We start from the raw sequence: 20876 nt of genomic DNA on the forward strand, positions 1-20876 counted from the left end.
TGAGTTATGGCCAATTATGTTAAAAAATGTCCAAATTTGCTTTCATTTTCAACAAAAAAAAATGTTTCTGCGATGCTTCGTACTTGAGTTATGATTTTTCAAATAAAAGGCTGATGTGGCACATTTGGACATTTTTCAATAAAATTGACCATAACTCAAAAACGAAAAGAAAGTCAATTCCAAAAATTGCATAGTTTTTCCGGCTTTTCTATTCTATTTTCCCAATTGTGAAAAATGTTGTGAAAAACTTTTTCCGATTAATTTTTTTTTGGATTTTTGAGAAAATTCGCATTCATTTTAATGAAAAAAAAAATGTTTCTACCATGCTTCGTTCTTGAGTTATGATTTTTCTAAGTCAGGGGAAAACAAAATATATCAACATGAGTTTTCCGGGAAAATAGGCGATCCTGATTTTATTTTCCAATTTTTTCCCAAATCCCCATTCCTCCAAAAAATACAAAAGCCAGGTAGGTTAAAAGGACTAACATGATCAAAATCGAACCTAGGAGACTAATGACTGCTCTTATGGCATAACCACTACGTTGGCCACGAACAGAGATCATACGTTATTAAACAATAGGAACTAAATTGTTGTCCAGATTGAAGTTAACTATATGCACGAACCTTACCTATTAATAACTCGAGAATCAATCGGCATGTGAAGGTTTTAGAAGGAAATTAATCTGGAGAAATTCGGCCCCAAATTTTACACAAAAGAAGGATTTGTGAAATTTCAAAAACCAATTAAGTAGATGAATCCAGATTTGTCATGCTAAGGGTTAAATGTTTCTGTGGGGATATGAATTTCTATCTCCCTGCATGAAGAGGCAAAACTATTGACGCAATAAAACTGCAAAAGTTCGTTTATTTCGCTCTTTCAACATGAAAAGGAAGATGAAAAAGAACTCAAAATTGAGTTTATAAGTTCCTAATTTTGAGTTTTAAAATGACATGTGAAGGATTATGAATAAAAAAATACTTCTATGGTAGTGTAAGACCCCTCCTTCTTATGGAAAGGGGGTCCCATGTTTAAAAATAAAACAGAAGAAACTGCTAAAAAGTAAATCCTAAATGTTGGCAGCCAAACTGGTTCATTCACATTACACTGTTATAAAAAGGTAAATAAATTTAAATTGAAACATGAAATATGTTTAATCAAATGTATTCCTATATTGTACCTTTTAATTCCCCCCTTAATGTTTATCCTATGACAGACACGTGTATTTCGACTACAACTTGCAGTCTTTCTCAGTGTCAGTTATGGAGTGGATAACTGACACTGAGGAAGACTGCAAGTGATATTGCCAAAAACATATGAGAGGGAGTAATTAAAGGTTCATAATATCAATACACTCGATTCAAGAATGTATTCTGCTTAGTTGGTTCAAAAATAGGTTGGTTCGGTATAAGATAAAATATGTGTTCTCAAGTAAAAATCATGTTCTAATCTTATTCTTAGTCAAGAATGAGAGAATGCTCCAAAATGAAAGTCTATGGATTTGATGAAAAAAGCATGATTTTTGCAAAGCTCAATTCGTCTTCAGGGTGACTATGTTCAGAAGTAGAAAAAGTGGACAAAATCTACTAAACCATGAGGAAGTCTTTGACAAATACTAAAATATGTATGAGATTAGACGAAGTTCAAAACCATAATAACAAAATAAATCAGATGTGCGGTAGAATTTATAAATTTAAAAAAAAAAACAACATTATTAATGGGCAATACAAGGTTTGCCGGGTCAGCTAGTGTTAAATAAAGTTGGTTGACCATAATAGTCAGTCGTACTTGGTTCTGCAGAAGAATGTAACCTAGAAAAAATCCAATTCAAACCTCATTTGTCGTAATGACAAAAAAAATTGTATGCAACTCGTTGCAAAACTCGATTTTTTCAGCACTCATCATATTTATCCAATGTACGACTCGTACTGAAAGAAATCATCATTTTGCAACTTGTTGCATAAATAACTATTGGAAAACTGACTTTGGGTCCGAGGCCCGAAGGGCCAAGTCTTATACCAATCAACTCAACTCGACAAACTGAGCAAATGTCTGTATGTGTGTAAGTTGTTTTTACATCTATGAGTCCAAAAATCGTCTAAAGATGCTGTGTGGGATTCGAATGTGCGCCTACCCACTAAAAACACTCTCCTAGCTCATCTCCACCTTAAATTCCCCTCCGGAACCACTATGCAGTATTGGTTTGGTGGGAAGGCGTTATGTGCCTTGTGAACCATCACCAATTTGTTATTCTATTCTTCGTTCTTAGCCTTTTGGCTCTCGTGAAATTTATTATAGAGCCCTTTGGCTCCTTTTCCCAGTGCACAGTGCACACTGAGCCACGAGCGGGATCTAGCAAGTGAAAACCTCTAGCTTTTTGGGAGTACATTTTTTTGAGTTGGTGTCTTCGGAGACTTGTATTTATTTTACCTGTACTTTTATGTGGTGAAGAAAATTAGTTGGTAATTTTGCCGCATAGGTAGCGCTGCGATACTAACGTTTTTGTCTTACGTCCTAGAGGTTTTCCGTCTTCTGCAAAGTTGTTGAGCGTGCAAAAATAAATAAAGTCGTCGAAGACACCAAAGTTGTGTGACTTCAAATAACAAAGTTATACTAAAATTTCATGACTATTTTGGATGTTTATCGCAAATTTATCAATTTTAACACTTCACAACTTTACAATTTTTCGAGACATTTAAAATGGTTTTTTTGGACAAAATAGTAAAAATTACTATACTATGATTTTTACTAGCAGTTTTTTTTTCAAAAAGTGTCAAATTTCGGCAAAATTTGATGCTTGCTTCAAAATATACCACTCAAGATCTATTAAATCTGAAAGTTTGCCGGTGGTATAATTTGGTGTTTTTGAGATAGGGTAAAAACACTAGACTTCGCCTCCCTAAAATTTTGCTCTAATCTTCGCCACTTCATACATAAAAAATAAATTTTGTATGGAGGTGGCGAAGTCTAGTGCTTTTACCCTATCTTGTTTTAAAATATTGATGTTTTTATACCTTAATTATTTTGAAAGAGAAGCAATTCTTTATTCCGGAGTTGTTCTGACAGTGGATACTTACGGATCAGTTTTCAATTAAGAGTTTTATGTTTACCCAATGCCCTGATTACTTGAAATTGACGTTTTGTGTTCAATTGTTTTGTACATCAATTTGTTGAATAAACAGTGCTCATATATTTATTGGTCTATTAACCTTCCGTAACTCGCGCGATTGACTACCTGTGTCAGCACCACGCTAATGCTGAGTACAAAAAGCGAGATATTTTCAACGTGTTGTACAAAATACAACAGCGCGATCACTCAAGGGTTAAAAGAAAGAAATTATAATGGTTTTTGGCCCTGTGTGAGCAACTCACGCAAGCGCGAAGTTATTGGTATAACGAAACTTGTGGTCAATAATGATTTTAAGTTAACTCAACGTACATACGTAAAAATGAATAAATTATTGATTAAATTATTTAAAAAATCCTCAGCTCAAGTTGAGATTTGAATTCACGACTCTTATACAATAGGCAAGTGATTTACTTACTGAGTCACTGTGCCAATTGGTGACACGGCATTGATGAGCTTATTTTTTTCTCGTAATTTCATCAATATCCATCTAAACATATTTACGTTGAGTTAACAAATCATTATTGATTCCACGGTTTAGTATAACGGAACTTTGCACTAACGTAAGTCGCTCACACAGGATCAAAAAGCATTATATTTTTTTTTTCAATAGACCAATAAATATATGTGCATTGTCGATTCAATACATTGATGCGCAAGACAGTTGAACACAAAACGTCAATTTCAAGTACTTAAGGCGTTGGGTAAACATAAACTTTTTATTTAAAAGTGATCCGTGAGGATCTAATGGCAGGACAACTCCGGAATAAAGAATTGCTTCTCTTTCAAATTAATTTAGGTATAAAAACATCAATATTTTAAAACAAAATATCTCAAAAACACCTAATTATACCTCCGGCAAACTTTCAGATTTAATAGATCTTGAGTGGTATATTTTGAAGCAAGCATCAAATTTAGCCGAAATTTGCAGCTTTTTGAAAAAACTGGTAGTAAAAATCATAGTAATTTTTACTATTTTGCACAAAAAACCATTTTAAATGTCCCGAAAAATTGTAGAGTTGGTATCACAAGACGTAGGCTACTTTGATTAACACGTGTGAAGTGTTAAAATTGATAAATTTGCAATAAACATCCAAAATAGTCATGAAATTTTAGTATTTTTAGTGTAACTTTGTTATTTGAAGTCACACAACTTTGGTGTCTTCGGCGACTTCACTTATTTTTGCACGCTCTACAACTTTGCAGAAGACGGAAAACCTCTAGGACGTAAGACAAAAACGTTAGTATCGCAGCGCCACCTATGCGGCAAAATTACCAAATAATTTTCTTCACCACATAAAAGTACAGGTAAAATTAATACAAGTCTCCGAAGACACCAACTCAAAAAAATGTACTCCCAAAAAGCTAGAGGTTTTTACTTGCTAGATCCCGCTCGTGGCCCAGTGTGCAGTGGTGCGAGGGCGGTCGAAACCTAAAAAAATGAAAATGCTTTTCACGTAGATATAATATTTTTATTTCAGATTCCTAAATATCTTAACTGTAGAAATCCAAAATTTCAGATCGATTCATTGAAATTTGAATTTTTGACAGCCTCCTGAACGGACTGTGGTTTATGGCCTTCATACAAAATCTATAATGTTTATTCACAGCTATGCCAGTGTCCCGTGCTTTAATAAACGCATGAACTATAATAGTTGCTGTGTACCACATCGTTACACTACACCGGGTTCTGCGATTCCGGTTGAGGTCGGCTTTAGGTTCACAGGCACCCCGACGACCAAACTCCGGTGCTTTATACGCGAAAATACTCGGTCTAGTCCCCGGCGGTGGACCTAGCCTACTCCGACGGAGACAACCCCGGCGATGGAAGTTCTCCCGACACCGAAAATCCCGACCAGTTAGGTGCCGAGGTCGTTCTGGCGATTCCGGTTGGTGGCTGGCTTCCGACTCACCAGCGCCCCGACGACTCAAAACCGGTACTACGCCACGAACTACTCGGTCATGTTCCCGGTGGCGGACCATGCCTACTCCGGTCGCGACCCGACGATCTCTGATCCTCACGCCATTTCCTCTGCAGAGACGGCATAATCCCTTCTGTTCACTGCATTCCATGTATCGACGTTCTGGTACATTTTTTCCACGATGTTGACGGGACTCAAGTTTTTGGCACTGTTCGCTAGCATCTCATTGCGTGCTATCATGAGCCGTGGACAGACGAAAACCACGAGCTCCGGAGTTTCTTCGTCGTTCGGGCAGGTTGGGCAAAGTAGGGATTCTGCATGGCCGAATCGATGGAGGTACATCTTGAAACATCTATGACCTGATAGAAACTGTGTTAGGTGGAAGTTGACTTCACCATGTTTGCTATGTATTCACAATGATACCACAGACAAACAGACGTAACACTTCGAACATTTTTCGATTCAAATCATAGTCACGGAAACATATTCTCCCAGTGCTAAAAGGACTAAGTTTAGCCGACCACCAACTAGATGGCGGTAGTGAGCAAACGTCAAACTTGAACAAAAACTATGCGAGCGCCACGGTTGGGCAGTTGGCCAACTATCAAATTTTGAAAAAGACCGGTAAATCGGTGTACGTTGAGAATTAACAGAGTGTTACGTCTGTTTGTCTGTGATGATACGTTCGGGATGAGCCGGTGGGTCCATCTTCCATTCGCGGTGCTGTCCCAATACAGTTGCCACTTTCTTATTGACTCAGCTCTAGCAGACTTGCGAGTCCCTGTCGTTCCTCTGCTTCTGTAGCACTTCCTTCAAAACTATCTCGATAGGGAGCATGCCTGCTATTACACAGACCGCTTCCATAGTTATCGTCCGGTGAGGGCTTACTACCCTCATAGCCATTACCCTGTACGTGCTGTTCAACTGCGTTAAGTTCCTATTTGATAACTGTTCCGCTGCCCAAACAGGGACGCTATATCTGAGTATCAACGTCGACACACTGACCAGGAATCTCCTCGTACCGCTACTGATCGCCGAGCTGTTAGAGGATTCGGGACATCGCTGTGATCGCCCTGATGCCTTCTAGCAAGCGTAGTCGACATGGCTGTAGAAGTTCAGCCGATCACCAATCAACATCCCTAGATGTTTCACTGCTCGATGGAGAGTTCTTCGACTGTTATTTCAGCATTCTGTACTGCCTTCCGATTGCTGATCATCAACACTTCGGTCTTATGATGGGCCAGCGCCAGCTTTCCATCGCAATCCAGTTCTCTACCGTTTTGATCGCCTCCGCGACTAGTATTTCTACTTCGTCAAGCGACGCTCCGATTGCCACGAGTACAACGTCGTCCGCAAAACCAACGACTTTTACTCCTCTTGGTAGGCTTATTAGGGGTCTCCAGTTAGCCTAATGGTTAAGGCTTTGGATCGCCAATCCAGAGACGGCGGGTTCGATTCCCGTTCCGGTCTGGACGTCCGGCCTCACAATATACAAATTCATGCAATGACAGGCAAAGAAAGCCCTTCAATTAATTACTGTGGAAGTGCTCAAAGAACACTAAGTTGAAGCGAGGCAGGCCAAGTCCCAGTGCGGACGTAGAGCCATAAAGAAGAAGAAGAAGAAGAAGAAGAAGAAGCTAGGCTTATTAGCAGCAACATACATCGCGTTCCACAGTATTGGGCCTAAGATTGAGCCTTGAGGGACGCCCGCGGTTATGCTCATAGTCTTCTGGCATTCACGCGTTTCGTATACCAACGCCAACGTCAGGCTCTGAAAATAGCTCCTACAGAGATACACAGGGACCCCCATCCTGTGTAGGGATCTCGCTATAGCCTCCCAGCTACTATCGCCATTGAAAACATTCTTCACGCTAAGAGTGACTACCTCGCAGTAGCGATAATCTCTTATCTTCTGCTTCATGGCTGCTTCGGTTGTTTCAACAACTAATAGAACCGACTGTGCACCTGCTTTCCCGGAACCCGAGTTTTCGCCTTCTGTGTGAATTGCAAGCCTATTAGAGATGAATTTCTCCAGGAGCTTACCGGCCGTGTCCAGTAGACATATAGGCCTATACGCCGACGGATTCCCGGGTGGCTTACCCGACTTTGACAACAGTACCAATTTCTACCACTTCCAACAATCGGGGAAGTTCCTTTCGTCTATGCACTTCTGCGACGTGGTTCGAAACATATCCTGGATTTTGTTGGATTTCTGTTTTCCATCTGGTTCTGGCGCTTTGTTAGCTTTTAAGCTTTTCGCTATCATGATGAGTTCCTAGTTCGAAATTTGGGCTTCTTCCATATCAGTGGCAACTTCTTCATACAGCGCGGCGTAGAAAGCCAAACCGTTGGCGTCGGATACAGTCCTTCTATTATAGTCCTCAGTTTTTCTGGACATCTCTCGGATGGTGTGGCCGGGCCTCTAGTCCTTGCTATAGCCACTCTGTAGGCCATGGATTTTGTTTCAGGTGTTTGGAACCAGGACACAAGTCATGGGGGTAGGAGCAAACTGTGGGAGAGATGCGGCGCCGAAGGCCATAAGGTACAAGGCTGCAAGAGTCCATCCATTTGTCTGATTTGTACCGGGACATTAGTGAACAACAGGCACCCAACGGGTGGCCTAAGGTGCCGAAGGGTGGTTCAAGAAAGCCGCAGTTAACAAATCACTGTGAAGCAGCTCAGCAACTGCTTTGTCAGGCGGTTTCTGAGTGGGGGACGGATATCGCCATCATAGCGGACCCATATCCACTGGCAAAGGCAATTGGGTCGCGGATAGGTCCAGAAAAATTCGACCGTGCTGACAGGGCGCAGGCCGGTCGAAATAGCAGGTAACTTCAATACCTGGAACGTGGAAAGGGCCCATATAGCCGAGGCGGTAAACGCACGGGTATTCAGCATGACCATGCTGAGGGTGACGGGTTTGATTCCCGGTCGGTCCAGGATCTTTTCGTAAAGGAAATTTCCTTGACTTCCTTGGGTATAGAGTATCTTCGTGCCTGCCACACGATATACGCATGCAAAATGGTCATTGGCAGAGGAAGATCTCAGTTAATAACTGTGGAAGTGCTCATAGAATACTAAGCTGAGAAGCGGGTTTTGTCCTAATGAGGACGTTACTCCAAGAAGAGAGAGAGAGACGTGGAAGAGGAAGTCGTTTCACGAACCAGCGGGGTCAGATCCTGCTAGAGTCACTGGCCATACTAGATGTCAACCTGGCTAATGTCGGTACCAAGAGTACCTTTAGTCGAAACAGAGCGGAGTCAATTATTGACGTGACCTTTTGTAGTCCTGGCCTAACAAGTAGTTCGAACTGGAGAGAAGACGATAGCTACACTCACAGTGATCACCTGGCGGTTCGTTACAGTATCGACTACAACAGCAGCAGACAGCGGGTAGAAGAAGCGGCGGCTAGGCTAACATCAAGCCCTTGAAGGTGGAAGACATCATACTTCGAACGAAGGGGTATTTAGGGCAGTGCGCCGCGCGAGCGAAACCTATTTGGATTAGTCGGCGATGAGCTGGTAGCGGTGCTCTCGCGTACGTGCGATGTGACCATACCATGCCTTGGCGAGCCCATCCTAGAAATGGGAGACCACCGGCTTACTGGTGAACTCAAGCGATTGCGGACCTGCGCCGCGCCTGCCTACAGGCGGCGGATGCAGCGAGCACGATCTGAGAAAGAGCGATGCGAACGACGGGTGGTGCTCGCCGCTGCAAAAGCCTGAAGACCGAAATAACGGCAAGCAAAAAGGCATGCTTCGAGGGTCTCTGTCAGAGTACCGATGCGATCGTGATTACCAAGACGAGAGGCGTAATGACTATCACAGAGCCATCTTTAGAGACGTTGGAGGGGATCATCGAGGGGCTTTTTCCGCGTCATGATCCTAGTCCTTGGCCTCCTCTCGTAGTACAGCCGGGGACTGGTGCTGGCGATGAGGAGTGTCACCGATGTGGAACTTGCGAGAACAGCAAAGTTCCTTAGCGTAGGTAAGGCCCCAGGTCCGGATGGAGTTCCGAGCCCGGCCTTAAAAGTAGCTATTGCAGATGTTCTCGAGTTGTTCAGGTCTGCTTTGCAGAATTGCCTGCATGATGGAGTTTTCCCAGAAGTATGGAAGAGACCAAAGGCGAGGAAACCACCCGGAGACCCGTCGGCATATAGACCAATAAGCTTGATCGGCAGGGCGGGGAAGGTGCTCAAAAAGATCATCCTCAATAGAATGTTGAGGCACACCGAGGGTGTGAATGGTCTCTCGATTTGCCAGTACGACTTCCGGAAGAGGAAGTCGACCGTAGACTGTCGGTTACAAAAACTGCCGAGATAGCGCTCCAGCGTAAGAAAAGGGGGAGTTGGGCGACTATTGCCGATGCGCTTCTACACTCGGGTACCCGTACAAGATTCTCGGTACAGTAGACGTTCGCTCGGTGCAAACGGTTTAACTACAATGCTTTTTAACTGCAAGTCCGCTAAGTGCAACAATTTTGCAGTTATCGCACCGCTATCTGGCAAAAACGAAACGTCAACAGAGTTGCGATGTTTTTCAGATGCACTACAGCTGCATTGCGATGTTTTTGAGTGCATTCTGGCTGCGTCCAACAGCAATTGACAACTATTTGACGGCTGTCAGTCGTTGCAGTTAGCGAACTTCATTCGGTAACTGAAACGTAAACATGTTGCACTTATCGAATGTCTACTGTAGTTACTTCCAGAATCGAGTATTAGTTTACGACACAGAGGTGGGTTGGAAGTGCTTATACATAACCTCAGGAGTCCCGCAAGGTTCCATCCTGGGTTCGGTGTTATGGAATGTTATGTACGACGAGGTGTTCAGGTTAGAGTTTCCGGTGGGTGTGGAGATCGTCTGCTTTGCTGACGACATTACGCTGGAAGTCTACGGTGAATCGATCGAAGAAGTGGAGTTGACAACTACCCACTCGATCAAGGTTGTGGAGGTGTGGAATGTGTGGATGAGATCCACGAAACTGGAGTTGGCACACCACAAAACTGAGGTGGTGGTTGTGAAAAACCGGAAGTAAGAGCAGCAAGCGGTGAGCAGTGTACGTGAGCAGTGGTGTCACATCGGTGCATATCGTTTTGGAGCTACAGAAGAGGTGGCGCGTGGACTCATAAGGCAGCGTCCATTTATTACGTAACGCTAAAATTGGCATTTTTAGACCCCCCCCCCCTCCCCCCTCCGTAACGCTTTTTTGTATGAAACCCCGAAAATTTTTGTATGGACCGTAACGCTCGGCCATGCTCCCCCCTCCCCCTATAGCGTTACGTAATTTGTGGACGGCGCCTAAAATGACTAGTTCAGACGCGATACAAGAGGTGGTCTAGGAGTTCGGAGTCGGCTTCGTGGTCGTACTGGTGCCCTGGGGCCGCGAAGAGAACATCCTGGTAGTCTTGCTGTCGTGGTGTCGGTCTAGTAGGTCGGAAAGGGGTCCCGGTAAGGGCCGGGACAGGTAGAGACCCTACTGTCAGTAACCTTCTGGTGCAGCTGATAGGGCCTCAAGGGACTCTTGCTGGGTTGCTCGTAGGCATCAACTCTTGATGCTTGCAAAACAGTTGGGTGCGGGCGTGGGGTTGACTCTGTCCGCCTTCGGAGGGCAAAGGGAGTGGTGAGGACCATTCGGGAAACTGGCTAAGCGCCAGCTTGTTATCGTGGTGGACTCTCCAAAGCGAGTCATCGATGTTCGTTGATGCAGGCTACGTAGCTAACCTTGTGAGTGCGATGTGCACTAGACCCTCTCTGAAGCAATGCTTTCTTGATGGTTCCGGAGAGGCATAGGGTTTGGCGACCATAGGAATGTGTTTTAGTGGGTCGAGGAGAGAGTAGTCCAGGCTTTTATTTTTGTTGTAGAAGATGGCCTTTACTCCATACTAGCCGGACCTTCCTGTTCGGGTGTCTGTTGAACAAATTTTCCCCCAATGAAAAATAAGGTCCACCAAGCATCGCTGCTTGTTTCGATGCCTGCAACGATTGCAACAACTAATGTTTTGCTCACCCTCTCGGGTATTCACGTTATTTTGTCAAAATTCCAACACGAAGTAAAAGTAATAAATAAGATAAATAGAATAAAGAAGCGATAAACTACCGTTTATTTTTTAAATATCTCTCATTTGTTTATATAAGCCAAATACGATTTCCCTTCACCTGATCTTATGCACGTAAATTATCAGTTCCAATGAATTCTCCCTCAAAACTTATCCTTGGCCGCTCGTAGAGCCTGCATCGTCTCCAGCGGGGTACTCTTGCCGACAAACTTCTGCACACTGGGTTCGTGCACCCTCATAAACACGTTGGTCCGCTTCTCCTGGCCAATCGTCGAAGGCACCAACGCCCGACGACCCTCCAGATCGGCCTCCTTGGCAATGTTCAACAGCTGTAGCGTGTCCACGTTCTCCGGTTCAACCGTATTTCCGAAACGGAGATTATTCAAGGCGTACTCGTGTCCACAGTAGACTTTGGTATCGTCGGGCAATGCGGACAATTTGGTGATCAGGGCATCGTACATTTGCTGGGGTGTTCCTTCGAAGAAACGACCGCATCCGGCGAGGAAGAGAGTGTCCCCCGTGAAGACCACCTTGTCTTCCGGGGTTTCGATGTAGTAGCAGATGTGCGACGTCGTGTGGCACGGCGTGGAAATGCAGCGGACTTTCAGATTCCCGATCTCCAGGGTGTCGTCCTGCCCGACGGGATTGGTTAAATTGTCGATCCGTTCGTCGTTACCGCCGTAAATCTGCAGCGGACCCAGAGAGCTGTCGGCCTGGTAGCGCTTGAACAGATCGGCATTGCCTCCGGCGTGGTCCCAGTGGTGGTGAGTCGTCAGGACCTTGTTCAGCGAGACGCCGGATTCTTTGGCCACCTGGAGCACCCGGTCCGGCTCGACCGGGTCTACGATGGCGGCACTCTTGGTTTCGTTGCACACCACCAGGTACATAAAGTTGTCCTTCAGGGCGGGGATCTTCTTGACCGTCATACGCGTCATGTCGGTGGTTTGCACTGCTGTCGATCGGCGACGAATACTCCAACTGTTTACTGGGGAAAGAAATTGAATTGCATCGAATCTGATTAGACATCAGTATTGATAGTAGTGTAAACAGTAAAAAGTAGAGTGTTTTCACTACTATCTATAGACATCAGGAAGATACCGAACTCACCTGTAAAATAAGCCGCAGTCAATCCCTGAGATAAACGGTGCGGTAGTCGATTCAACAAAGCGGACATCAAAACGATTGGTTAGGCATGCAAAGGAGGGATACGAACTGAGTGTTACCGAAAAATTGGATGCAGATCTATGGGTTGTGCAAAAGCAATAAACTTTCAAACTGTAATAAATACGAAAAACGAACAACACGGGAACGGGACCCCACAAGTCTAACCTATCTATTTGCTGATAACAATGAGTATTTTGGTTTGCAAACAGCTGGTGATGATAACAAAAGTACCTACGTACAGTGAATGATGGTCCGGTACTCCTACTGAAGTTCGCAGAAGAATGCTGACCGGCGATGACAACCGAGAAATTTGAGTTCCCACAACAAACTGCATGCGAACAGCATGCGAAGCTCATTGCAATGAAAAGCTTCTATGTACAGTTCGCGGTGAACTGCAGTATGGGAACTTAAAAATCTCAGAAGCTTTCTGGTAAATACAAGTTCAAGAGAAAGCAGCATGCGAACGATAGATCGATTCAAGGTTTTTTAAATAACTATATACTAATAATAATTTCATTTTTTATTTATAACGAGCAATAAACTTTAACTCGCAAAATTGTCACCGATCATCACTATCAGGTTCGTCACTTTTACGTTGTAGCCGTTGACGGTCTAACTCTGTGGCAGTGGAGACGCATGGTTAAGGGCTACTCCAGGTTGGTTCGAATCAAGCCAATGGAGATGCACGGTTGCTAGATGTGAAGTCTAACACTAAAACCCCAATTCAGTAACAAATTTTGAAAACGACGTATAATCAATGCTACACCATTGATTATACGTCGTTTTCAAAATTTGTTACTGAATTCAAGTCCATTTTATTAGTGTCAAACTCGGTTTCCGACCCCAACCCCCCCGGTTTACGCACTAATTTTCAAACAACGCCATCTCATTCTAAAGCATTGTCCATTTACAATCCGGACGGACAAAATCACGTATATCTCAGGGATGGAATAACAAACATAAAAGGGCTTACCCTCAAAACAACGATTATTAGGGGTACTCACTAAACAGGTTAAATTGCTGCGTAAAGGGCTGTTCACGATGGTGATACATTCCCGAAATCTGACAGTTTTTTGATGACGTAATTCCAATCGTTCATAGGCGATCCAGTACTCCACACCAATTTATCAACGTGAAAGACGATAAGAACGACGTCACATGTTTACATCCAAAATAGATGTTTACAAAGGTTACTAGCCTGCCTTGTGATTGTTATGCCGTGGGGCTGTTTGCAGATCAGAAGAACTTTCTCAGCCTATCTGGATGCATGGAAAATTGCTTGCCTGAATTGCTCAAGAAACCATTTTTCCTTTGATCGCAGTACGCAGTTGCGAAGAAATGGCAGTTCTAATGGCTGTCACTGTAGAAGGTTTCTGCCAGGAATCGGTCAAGAAGTTTCGGAACCGATTCCTGTTGAACTCGAAACACGCCCAAGTAACACAACATGCTCTATAAGAGTTTAAATTTCACTATTCATACATAACGTAGTGTATTTTTCTTGTATTATTTACTTAATTTTGAACACTTGTATAATCAAAACAGCGGAAAAAATGGCGGCTTATAAAACATCTTACACGTGATATAAGATGTATCTCAACACATTAATATCGCTAAAATATATGATATAGGACATATCATCCAACTCCCAAAAATGATTTGATACATTTATCAGCAATATCACTTGAAAAATACACATATAGAACAATTACATACACGAGTTCTTATTACACATTTTGGTAGTAATATAACTTGTGAAAACATTTATATTACACATCATTTGCACAAGTTCGAATTGAGCTATTCAAATGTTATATAACTAATAGAAAGCATTTATGCTGCAAAAAAAAAAAAGATGTCCAACAGTATATCTGGCATAAGAAATTGACAAAACACAGAAAAACAAAATGAATTTTGTTATTAACATATTAAGCTTGTTCAACCACATGAACATGGAATTTGGAAAATGTTATGGGGTCAATTATTTGTGAATTATTTGGAAAGCCAATTAAGTCACGGTTTATGCTCAATAATGGTAGCGCTATTTTACATGCAATTCAAAAATTATGGTGAAACATTCGATTTTGCTCATCCAGATTTCAAGCGCTCTAGCTTCAATTAGAAATGCCAACCATAACCATTAAAAGTAAGCCATCCATATTGTGCTGTTCTATCAATTTATTGACTCCACATGTAGATTCAATATGGCTGATATGGTTTGCTATGGAAGAGACGTTATATATGAAGATCTTGGGTTAAAAATACGTTTATAATACATAATCAAAACAATCATACAACAAAAGTTTTGTTAAGCTATAATTATGTTTTGCGGTCAAAATTTAAACTCCGATATAACTACACTACAACTAAGTTTCAGCATACCTAGTTGAATCTGTCAAAGTGTAAACGTAAACATTGCATTGTAATAGTTCGCTTCACTCTGCTGTTTGTGCAGATTCTGATTCGTTTTTGTTTATTATCTGACCACTAGTTTTTGGAAATTTGAGATTTAGATTATTCGCAATGTGATTTGGAATAACATCAGCTGCTGCCGAGAAGACTTAGGATGGTGCTTGGTGATAAGCTAAACGGTGTGTGAGCAGCCACTATTCAAATTGCGAGTTGCGTCCTAAAATTCAATAACAACTTGCCCAGATCAAACTTTTCTCGAGACCCTGTGTAAACTAGTCAGCTTTCGTAAATCTATCTCGACATCATCGTCTTCGTCGGAGATCTTTCATACCATTGCCGACCAAAATATGGCTCATGAAGCTTTAATCTATGTTAAATTTTGCAGTTAGGAAAATTCGGCAAACCCAAATGAGCTGCTGTTCTAAAATAAAAACATTGTGGCTTTCATGAGTGAGTTGCATGATGCTCCAGTATTGTTATATATTAGTAAAATATACTTGGTGTGATCTATGATATTTTTTTTGCTGTTTGTAATCGGCTGACATTATAAAAGCCTAATAATAACATAATGTGCTTCCTGATACACTTATATTACAGTTATAAAACATCTTTTGAAGCTTAAATTTTGAAAGATGTTTTCTGTGTTACTTGGGACATGATATTCTGCTTATTTGAAATGTTTCATGATTTTGCGATTGAAATAATCAAAGATTGCCGTCGTGATCACGTTTAATCAGTTTAATCAGTTTACGCAGATCACAAGAAATTTCTTGGCCTATATCGATGCGTGGATATTCAGGCAAGGAATCGCTCAAGAAATGAGTAAGCGTCGCTTTATTCCGGATCCTAGTACGGAGCTGAAACGAAACGTCAAATAAGCTTATCAGCTGTGTTAAATTTGTTGATCATTCCGGTGCGAGGTCTGCACTTCGAACGGAATTGCTCAAGTAATTTTCAGTGAATTATTTTTCCGTGACCGGAACGTACATATGCACAGATGCGTAAATTATTGGTTAAATTGGAAAAAAAATCCACAGCTCAGGTGAGATTTGAACTTACGATCCTTATTCGCTAGATAAGTTTTTTTTTTATCAACTAAGCTACCGAGCCAATTAATGACACGGCATTTTTGTTGTCATAAGTTGATTCAAATCTCATCGATCTATATCGTCTTCCCCTAAAACAGATTGGTATTAACGAAAATTTGCACTTTGAGTGAGTCGTTTTCGAGCATCTACATCTACTGTAGTTATCCGTCGTATCAAACAGAATGCAAACGACTCGTTTGATCGCCTTTCAGGGAGCAATTCTTCTTCCTCAACACAGTTGTTGGGGAAGCGCTGCCTGTACTGTAGGCATCCTCCAGAAATGCCGTGAATACCAGGTCCCAACACACCACCTGTTCATCGACTTCAAAGCGGCATACGACAGTATCGACTGCACAGAGCTATGGAAAATCATGGACGAGAACAGCTTTCCCCGGAAGCTTACCAGACTGATAAGAGCAACGATGGGCGGTGTGCAGAACAGCGTAAGGATTTCGGGTGAACTATCCAGTTGTAACGGTTCAAAATCTGATTGGAATCGAATCTTGTCTTTTCCTCGACTGACTTCACTTTAGCGCCAAGCAGACGATCAAACCGTATGCATGTGAAGCAGCAATATGCAATGCCCAGCGAGACTCAGGGCGAGTCCATCAAACCACGGAAAGATTATTACTCGAGACCGTCCTTTCTCACCACAACTCTGACCCCAATGACCCAATCAATTTAGAGCAGAGTTAAAATTCCCAACAAATTCCTACTAAATTCCCATCAAATATCTTTCGTCATCTAGAGTAAACTAGCCAACGTTCAGACTTGCATCAGTGTATTCAACACCGTTCCTAAACTCCTACGATTCCAATTGGAATTTTCATGCGCACGGCCATGCTTTACTTTGGTCCCTCAGTTCACTTTCTACTTATTCTATCTGACCTTGAAATTAGACAGAGAAGTTGCAGGTGTCACATCCTATCCTAGCTCGACCCGAGCTCAGGCGACGACGTCCAACGATGGATGCGGCGATGGAGACGCAGGGTTGATGATAGCGCAACGGGGTTGCTTTTGTATTGGTGGTTGCAGTGTTGGTTGTGCTTATCGATGACGGGGCTGCCTCTGTACACGTGTGTAGGCTGTCAGTGGTGCGTGTCTTCGCTAACACCGGCACTCTCACATGCGAGTCCGATTGACTGCGGACCGCCAACTGTCTCGAGGCTAATTGAAAGAGAATCCGATGGTAATTGGCTTCCAGTCGAGGATTCTCTGGAGTCGTGGAGTCTCCCAGGCCCGTAGGTGCGATGGAGGTTCACTGGCCGGACGACGAGGCCTATAGCCTACAAGCCGCCAAGCTTCTGGATCCACCAAGAGGATTCGTAGTGGTCGAATCCCCCTACAACCTACTTCCGGTTCTAGAACCCGGCAGGAACACCTTCGCGTGAAGGACATGATTCCTTCACGAACAAGAAAAAGAAGAAGCACATAGACGATCCCATTAGCATCACAGATTACATAGGACAGCACAATTCCCTTTCACGACATGCAACAAAGGGTTTACACATTTACCTGAGCCTCGAGCAGCAGATTCAAGGTTTGCTGGAATGGTGACGTCAGCAACTATCTTATATTAAAGATCTACAACGGAACAATTTGATACCAAAACTACACCATCATTGTTGGGGCGTGTGGTACTTTCGGAACTAGAATACCATTTTGAAAGCAGCTTCTATTTCAAACAGCTTCAAAACTGCAAATTTATTGAAGTATAATTAATTTAACAGTTAATAGTTACCATATAAACTATCTTACCATAACCAATTTTGACTTCGTAATTTTCCAGCTTGGTTTAAATGCAGAAAAATTACAAGATCAAAATTTGGTTTACTTTTCTGTGTTTTGTTTTATTTTTGTATTTTGTTTTCTTTTTCTACTACTATTATACCATTTGTTTCCGTGTTATTTACTTGATTATAACTTCAACTTAATAAAATAACGATTTGTTTCAGCGCTGTTCAGGTAAATAAAGTTGTAATTGTAATGTAAGTCAATTAACATTATATGTATCATAATCATAATATTTATTTTTTCAGGTAAAATCAGGTAATTGGTTAACTATATAATTAAATATATTCAAATTACATGATACTTGGGATATTGGGAGGGGTAGCCTAAGGAAGCTAAATGAACTGGTTTCAGGACAAATGTTCGTGGGGTGGCCAGACTTTGTCACGAGATAACAACCATCGTGTTGTCTTCCGAAGGTCTCCAGTAAATTTAGCTTGCCCTGCTACACCAAACCATCAGGTAGATCATTCCCTTCCGGTATGACTCTGCAGCCATAGGTAATCCTTGCGCTGATGGTGGGTACACAATCATCATCATCATCATCACCATATAAACTATCTTACGTTGTAGTATTAGTTCACGCACAAATCTCCCAACAGTGCACAATCCATCGTTGTTCTGCCTTCCACGAACTAAAACGCACTGCTCTTCATACGCTACTTCCAATAGACATTTGCTCTATCGAACGTCGCTCTCGCTTCAGGGTTGCCAGTTCCACAAGACCCTAACGTATAGGAACTATTCGCAACAATCATCATGGCGGTTCGCCTACTCACATCGGGAATATTGATTCCCCTACACTTGGGCCTAAATTAGCTTCCACTATTATAAATCCTGGCGACACTGTTTGGAGACGATTATCATACAATTGTATTCTTCTCTATAATTTTTAATTTGTTCTACTGTTTATAAAATCGTTAAATTCATCAATTTGATTATATGTGCGTTTGAATAGTAATTGTTCAATATAAATTGTGATTCTACGGCAAGCAGTGAGTTCTATTGGAGAAAAAGCTAAACTAAAAATTGCGATCGATATGTCCTAGAACTATGGCAGCTTGATAGCGGTGTTAAGGAAATTTTTGATTGTTAGTGGTGTTACTGTTGTGGTGATCTCAACTACCGGGTTCCAAGTCGTGATAGCAATACCCCGATGGCATTCTAGTACGTCAAAATACACACATTTGTTAGTTTGATCATCGTAGAGGGCATACTTTGATAGATTTAGCAAACACCTTAGTCAAGACTTGTGGACAAGCTTAACCGCTACTAGTGAATAAATGTTGATCGAGCGTCTTAATGTTCGTAAATGTTGATTGAGCGATTTTCCCAACATCCCAAACAGATTTTCAACTGAGGTGTTGCTGACGTGTATATGGATCTAGTTGTATGTTGCTGCTGCTGTGGTTGTTGTTGTGAGGTAAATCGTTATTCATCATTTGGATCTGTAGTGCAAAAGTTGCTAGGCTACAATCTCATGCTAATCTAGTACGTCAATTTGCACACACAGTGGTTCGATCGTGGAAGGCAAGGGCCTTCTTCGCTGTACACGGTTGTGCTCAGACAACTCGGGTGCATATAGAAGAGGCTGTGGTCGGAGAAGCGATTGATTCAGCAAAAACCGAAAGAAAGGCATGTGGATAAGCTCTGCTGCAAAATGTGCAATTGGATCTCTGCTAAATGATTTACCCTAAAAGAATTGTTTAAGAGCCTCAAACTTGATCCTGTTACAATCGGTTTTTTTTTCGCCCATTGTTGTTGTTGCTGTTGTTGCTGTTGGTGGTAGTGGTGAGAATTGCTCTTCTAATGCTTGATTTTGTGACGCATATGCTGGATAGCGATTGAGCCCGAACAAGTCTAGTACATCAGTTTGCACACATCTGTTGGTCCCCTTGTGGCATACTAGAATTCACTCTGTCTAACAAGTGTGTGTCGATAGAAGGGGTATCAGTATCACAGTGATTGATTTGGCATACATAGAACGGATTATTGTGGTTTGCTTGAGCAACAACATATGGGATCGTAAATGAATGATCATCTTACCAGTAGTTAATTCATACCTTGAACCTCACATACCCGCTTGAAAGTTACTACAGTTTATGTGACTATCACAACTGACTGCTTGTTGGCCAAAATAGTGGACAAATTGTTTTGAACCTTGAAGTTTATAAGTGAATTTGCCTTCTGAATGTCTGTCTCTTTTTTTCAGTCGTCCGTTTGATACACTTGTCGATATGGATAATGAATCGATTTGCTGTGTGGTGTGCAATAAACAAGAGTCGGATAGAAATAAGATAATTACCTGCATGTACTGTTTTTCTTGTACGCACTTCAAATGTAGGAACATAATTGGAAGTGCGATAAATCGTATGAGAGGGAATCCGTATTTCTGTACAAGCAATTGTTCAGAAATTTACAAACGGATTGTGGAAATGCAGACTAGTCATTCGTCGATGATAAGCACTCTGACTGCTGAGCTTAAGGCAACGATTTCTAGCGTCGTAGCCGATCAAATGGTTAATGTTAAAGCTGAGGTTCGGTCTGTAACTGCTGCTATCGAGAAATCCCAAGATTTTTTGTCTGCGAAGTTTGATGACATAGTATCAGACTTCAAAGATCTCAAAGCCGAAAATGAATGCTTGAAACAACGAGTTAATGAGCTAACAGAGTCTCACTCGAAACTAACTAGGTTTGTAAATCAGCTAGAATCAAATGTGGATAGATCTGATCGTAAAATTGTCTCTAAAAATGCAGTATTGTTAGGGTTACCTTACTTAGCGAACGAAAACGTTTTGGCTATTGCCAACAAAACCATTGTTCAAACTGGCGCGCATTTGGAACACGATTCGGTAGTTTCAGCCACAAGATTGTATGTCAGCAATAAATCTAATGTAATGATCCCCATCCAAATTGAATTCAAAGATGTGAATACAAAAGAACATGTTCTCTCCGCGAAAAAAAAGCTTGGGAAAATTGTGTCCACAACCATCAATGAAAATTTCCTTGTGAATGGCAAACCTACTACCGTTAGCATCAGAGATGAATTGACCCCTCTCTCGATGGAACTTCTCCGAAAGATGCGGGAATATCAAGAAAAGTTTAAAATAAAGTTTGTTTGACCGGGAAGAGGAGGAGCGATTCTTGTTAAAAAGGACGAAAACTCTAAGCCAGATGTTATCAAAAACAGAGATGATTTGAATCATGTAATCCATCGTTACTCAGTCGTTCTGAATGAATCGCCCTCGCCGAAACGAAAGAAGAATGTTAGTTAGATTAAGTTTATTTTTATTTTTTATTTTTTGTATTTTGCATGTACTGT

General features: G+C 41.9%; 1 protein-coding gene across 4 annotated transcripts; it reads right to left on the reverse strand.

The window, feature by feature from the left end:
• Positions 1 to 11119: 11119 nt before the first annotated feature.
• On the reverse strand, positions 11120 to 12602 carry LOC109401919 (hydroxyacylglutathione hydrolase, mitochondrial). 4 transcript variants are annotated; one of them, XM_019674541.3, is made up of 3 exons: positions 12432 to 12554; positions 12210 to 12344; positions 11120 to 12087 (listed from the first exon to the last, which is right to left on the reverse strand). In XM_019674541.3, the coding sequence occupies exons 2-3, from the start codon at positions 12274 to 12276 to the stop codon at positions 11246 to 11248; spliced, it is 909 nt and encodes a 302-aa protein (XP_019530086.2). In that variant the 5' UTR covers positions 12277 to 12344; positions 12432 to 12554; the 3' UTR covers positions 11120 to 11245. The 4 variants fall into 4 exon arrangements, with proteins under 4 accessions (XP_019530086.2, XP_029711000.1, XP_019530087.2 ...); XM_029855140.2 differs by lacking the exon at positions 12210 to 12344 and having other exon boundaries at positions 12506 to 12602; XM_019674542.3 differs by lacking the exon at positions 12210 to 12344 and having other exon boundaries at positions 12432 to 12524.
• Positions 12603 to 20876: the final 8274 nt, after the last annotated feature.

The sequence above is a fragment of the Aedes albopictus genome, chromosome 1, assembly GCF_035046485.1.
Source record: "Aedes albopictus strain Foshan chromosome 1, AalbF5, whole genome shotgun sequence".
NCBI classification, from domain to species: domain Eukaryota; kingdom Metazoa; phylum Arthropoda; class Insecta; order Diptera; family Culicidae; genus Aedes; species Aedes albopictus.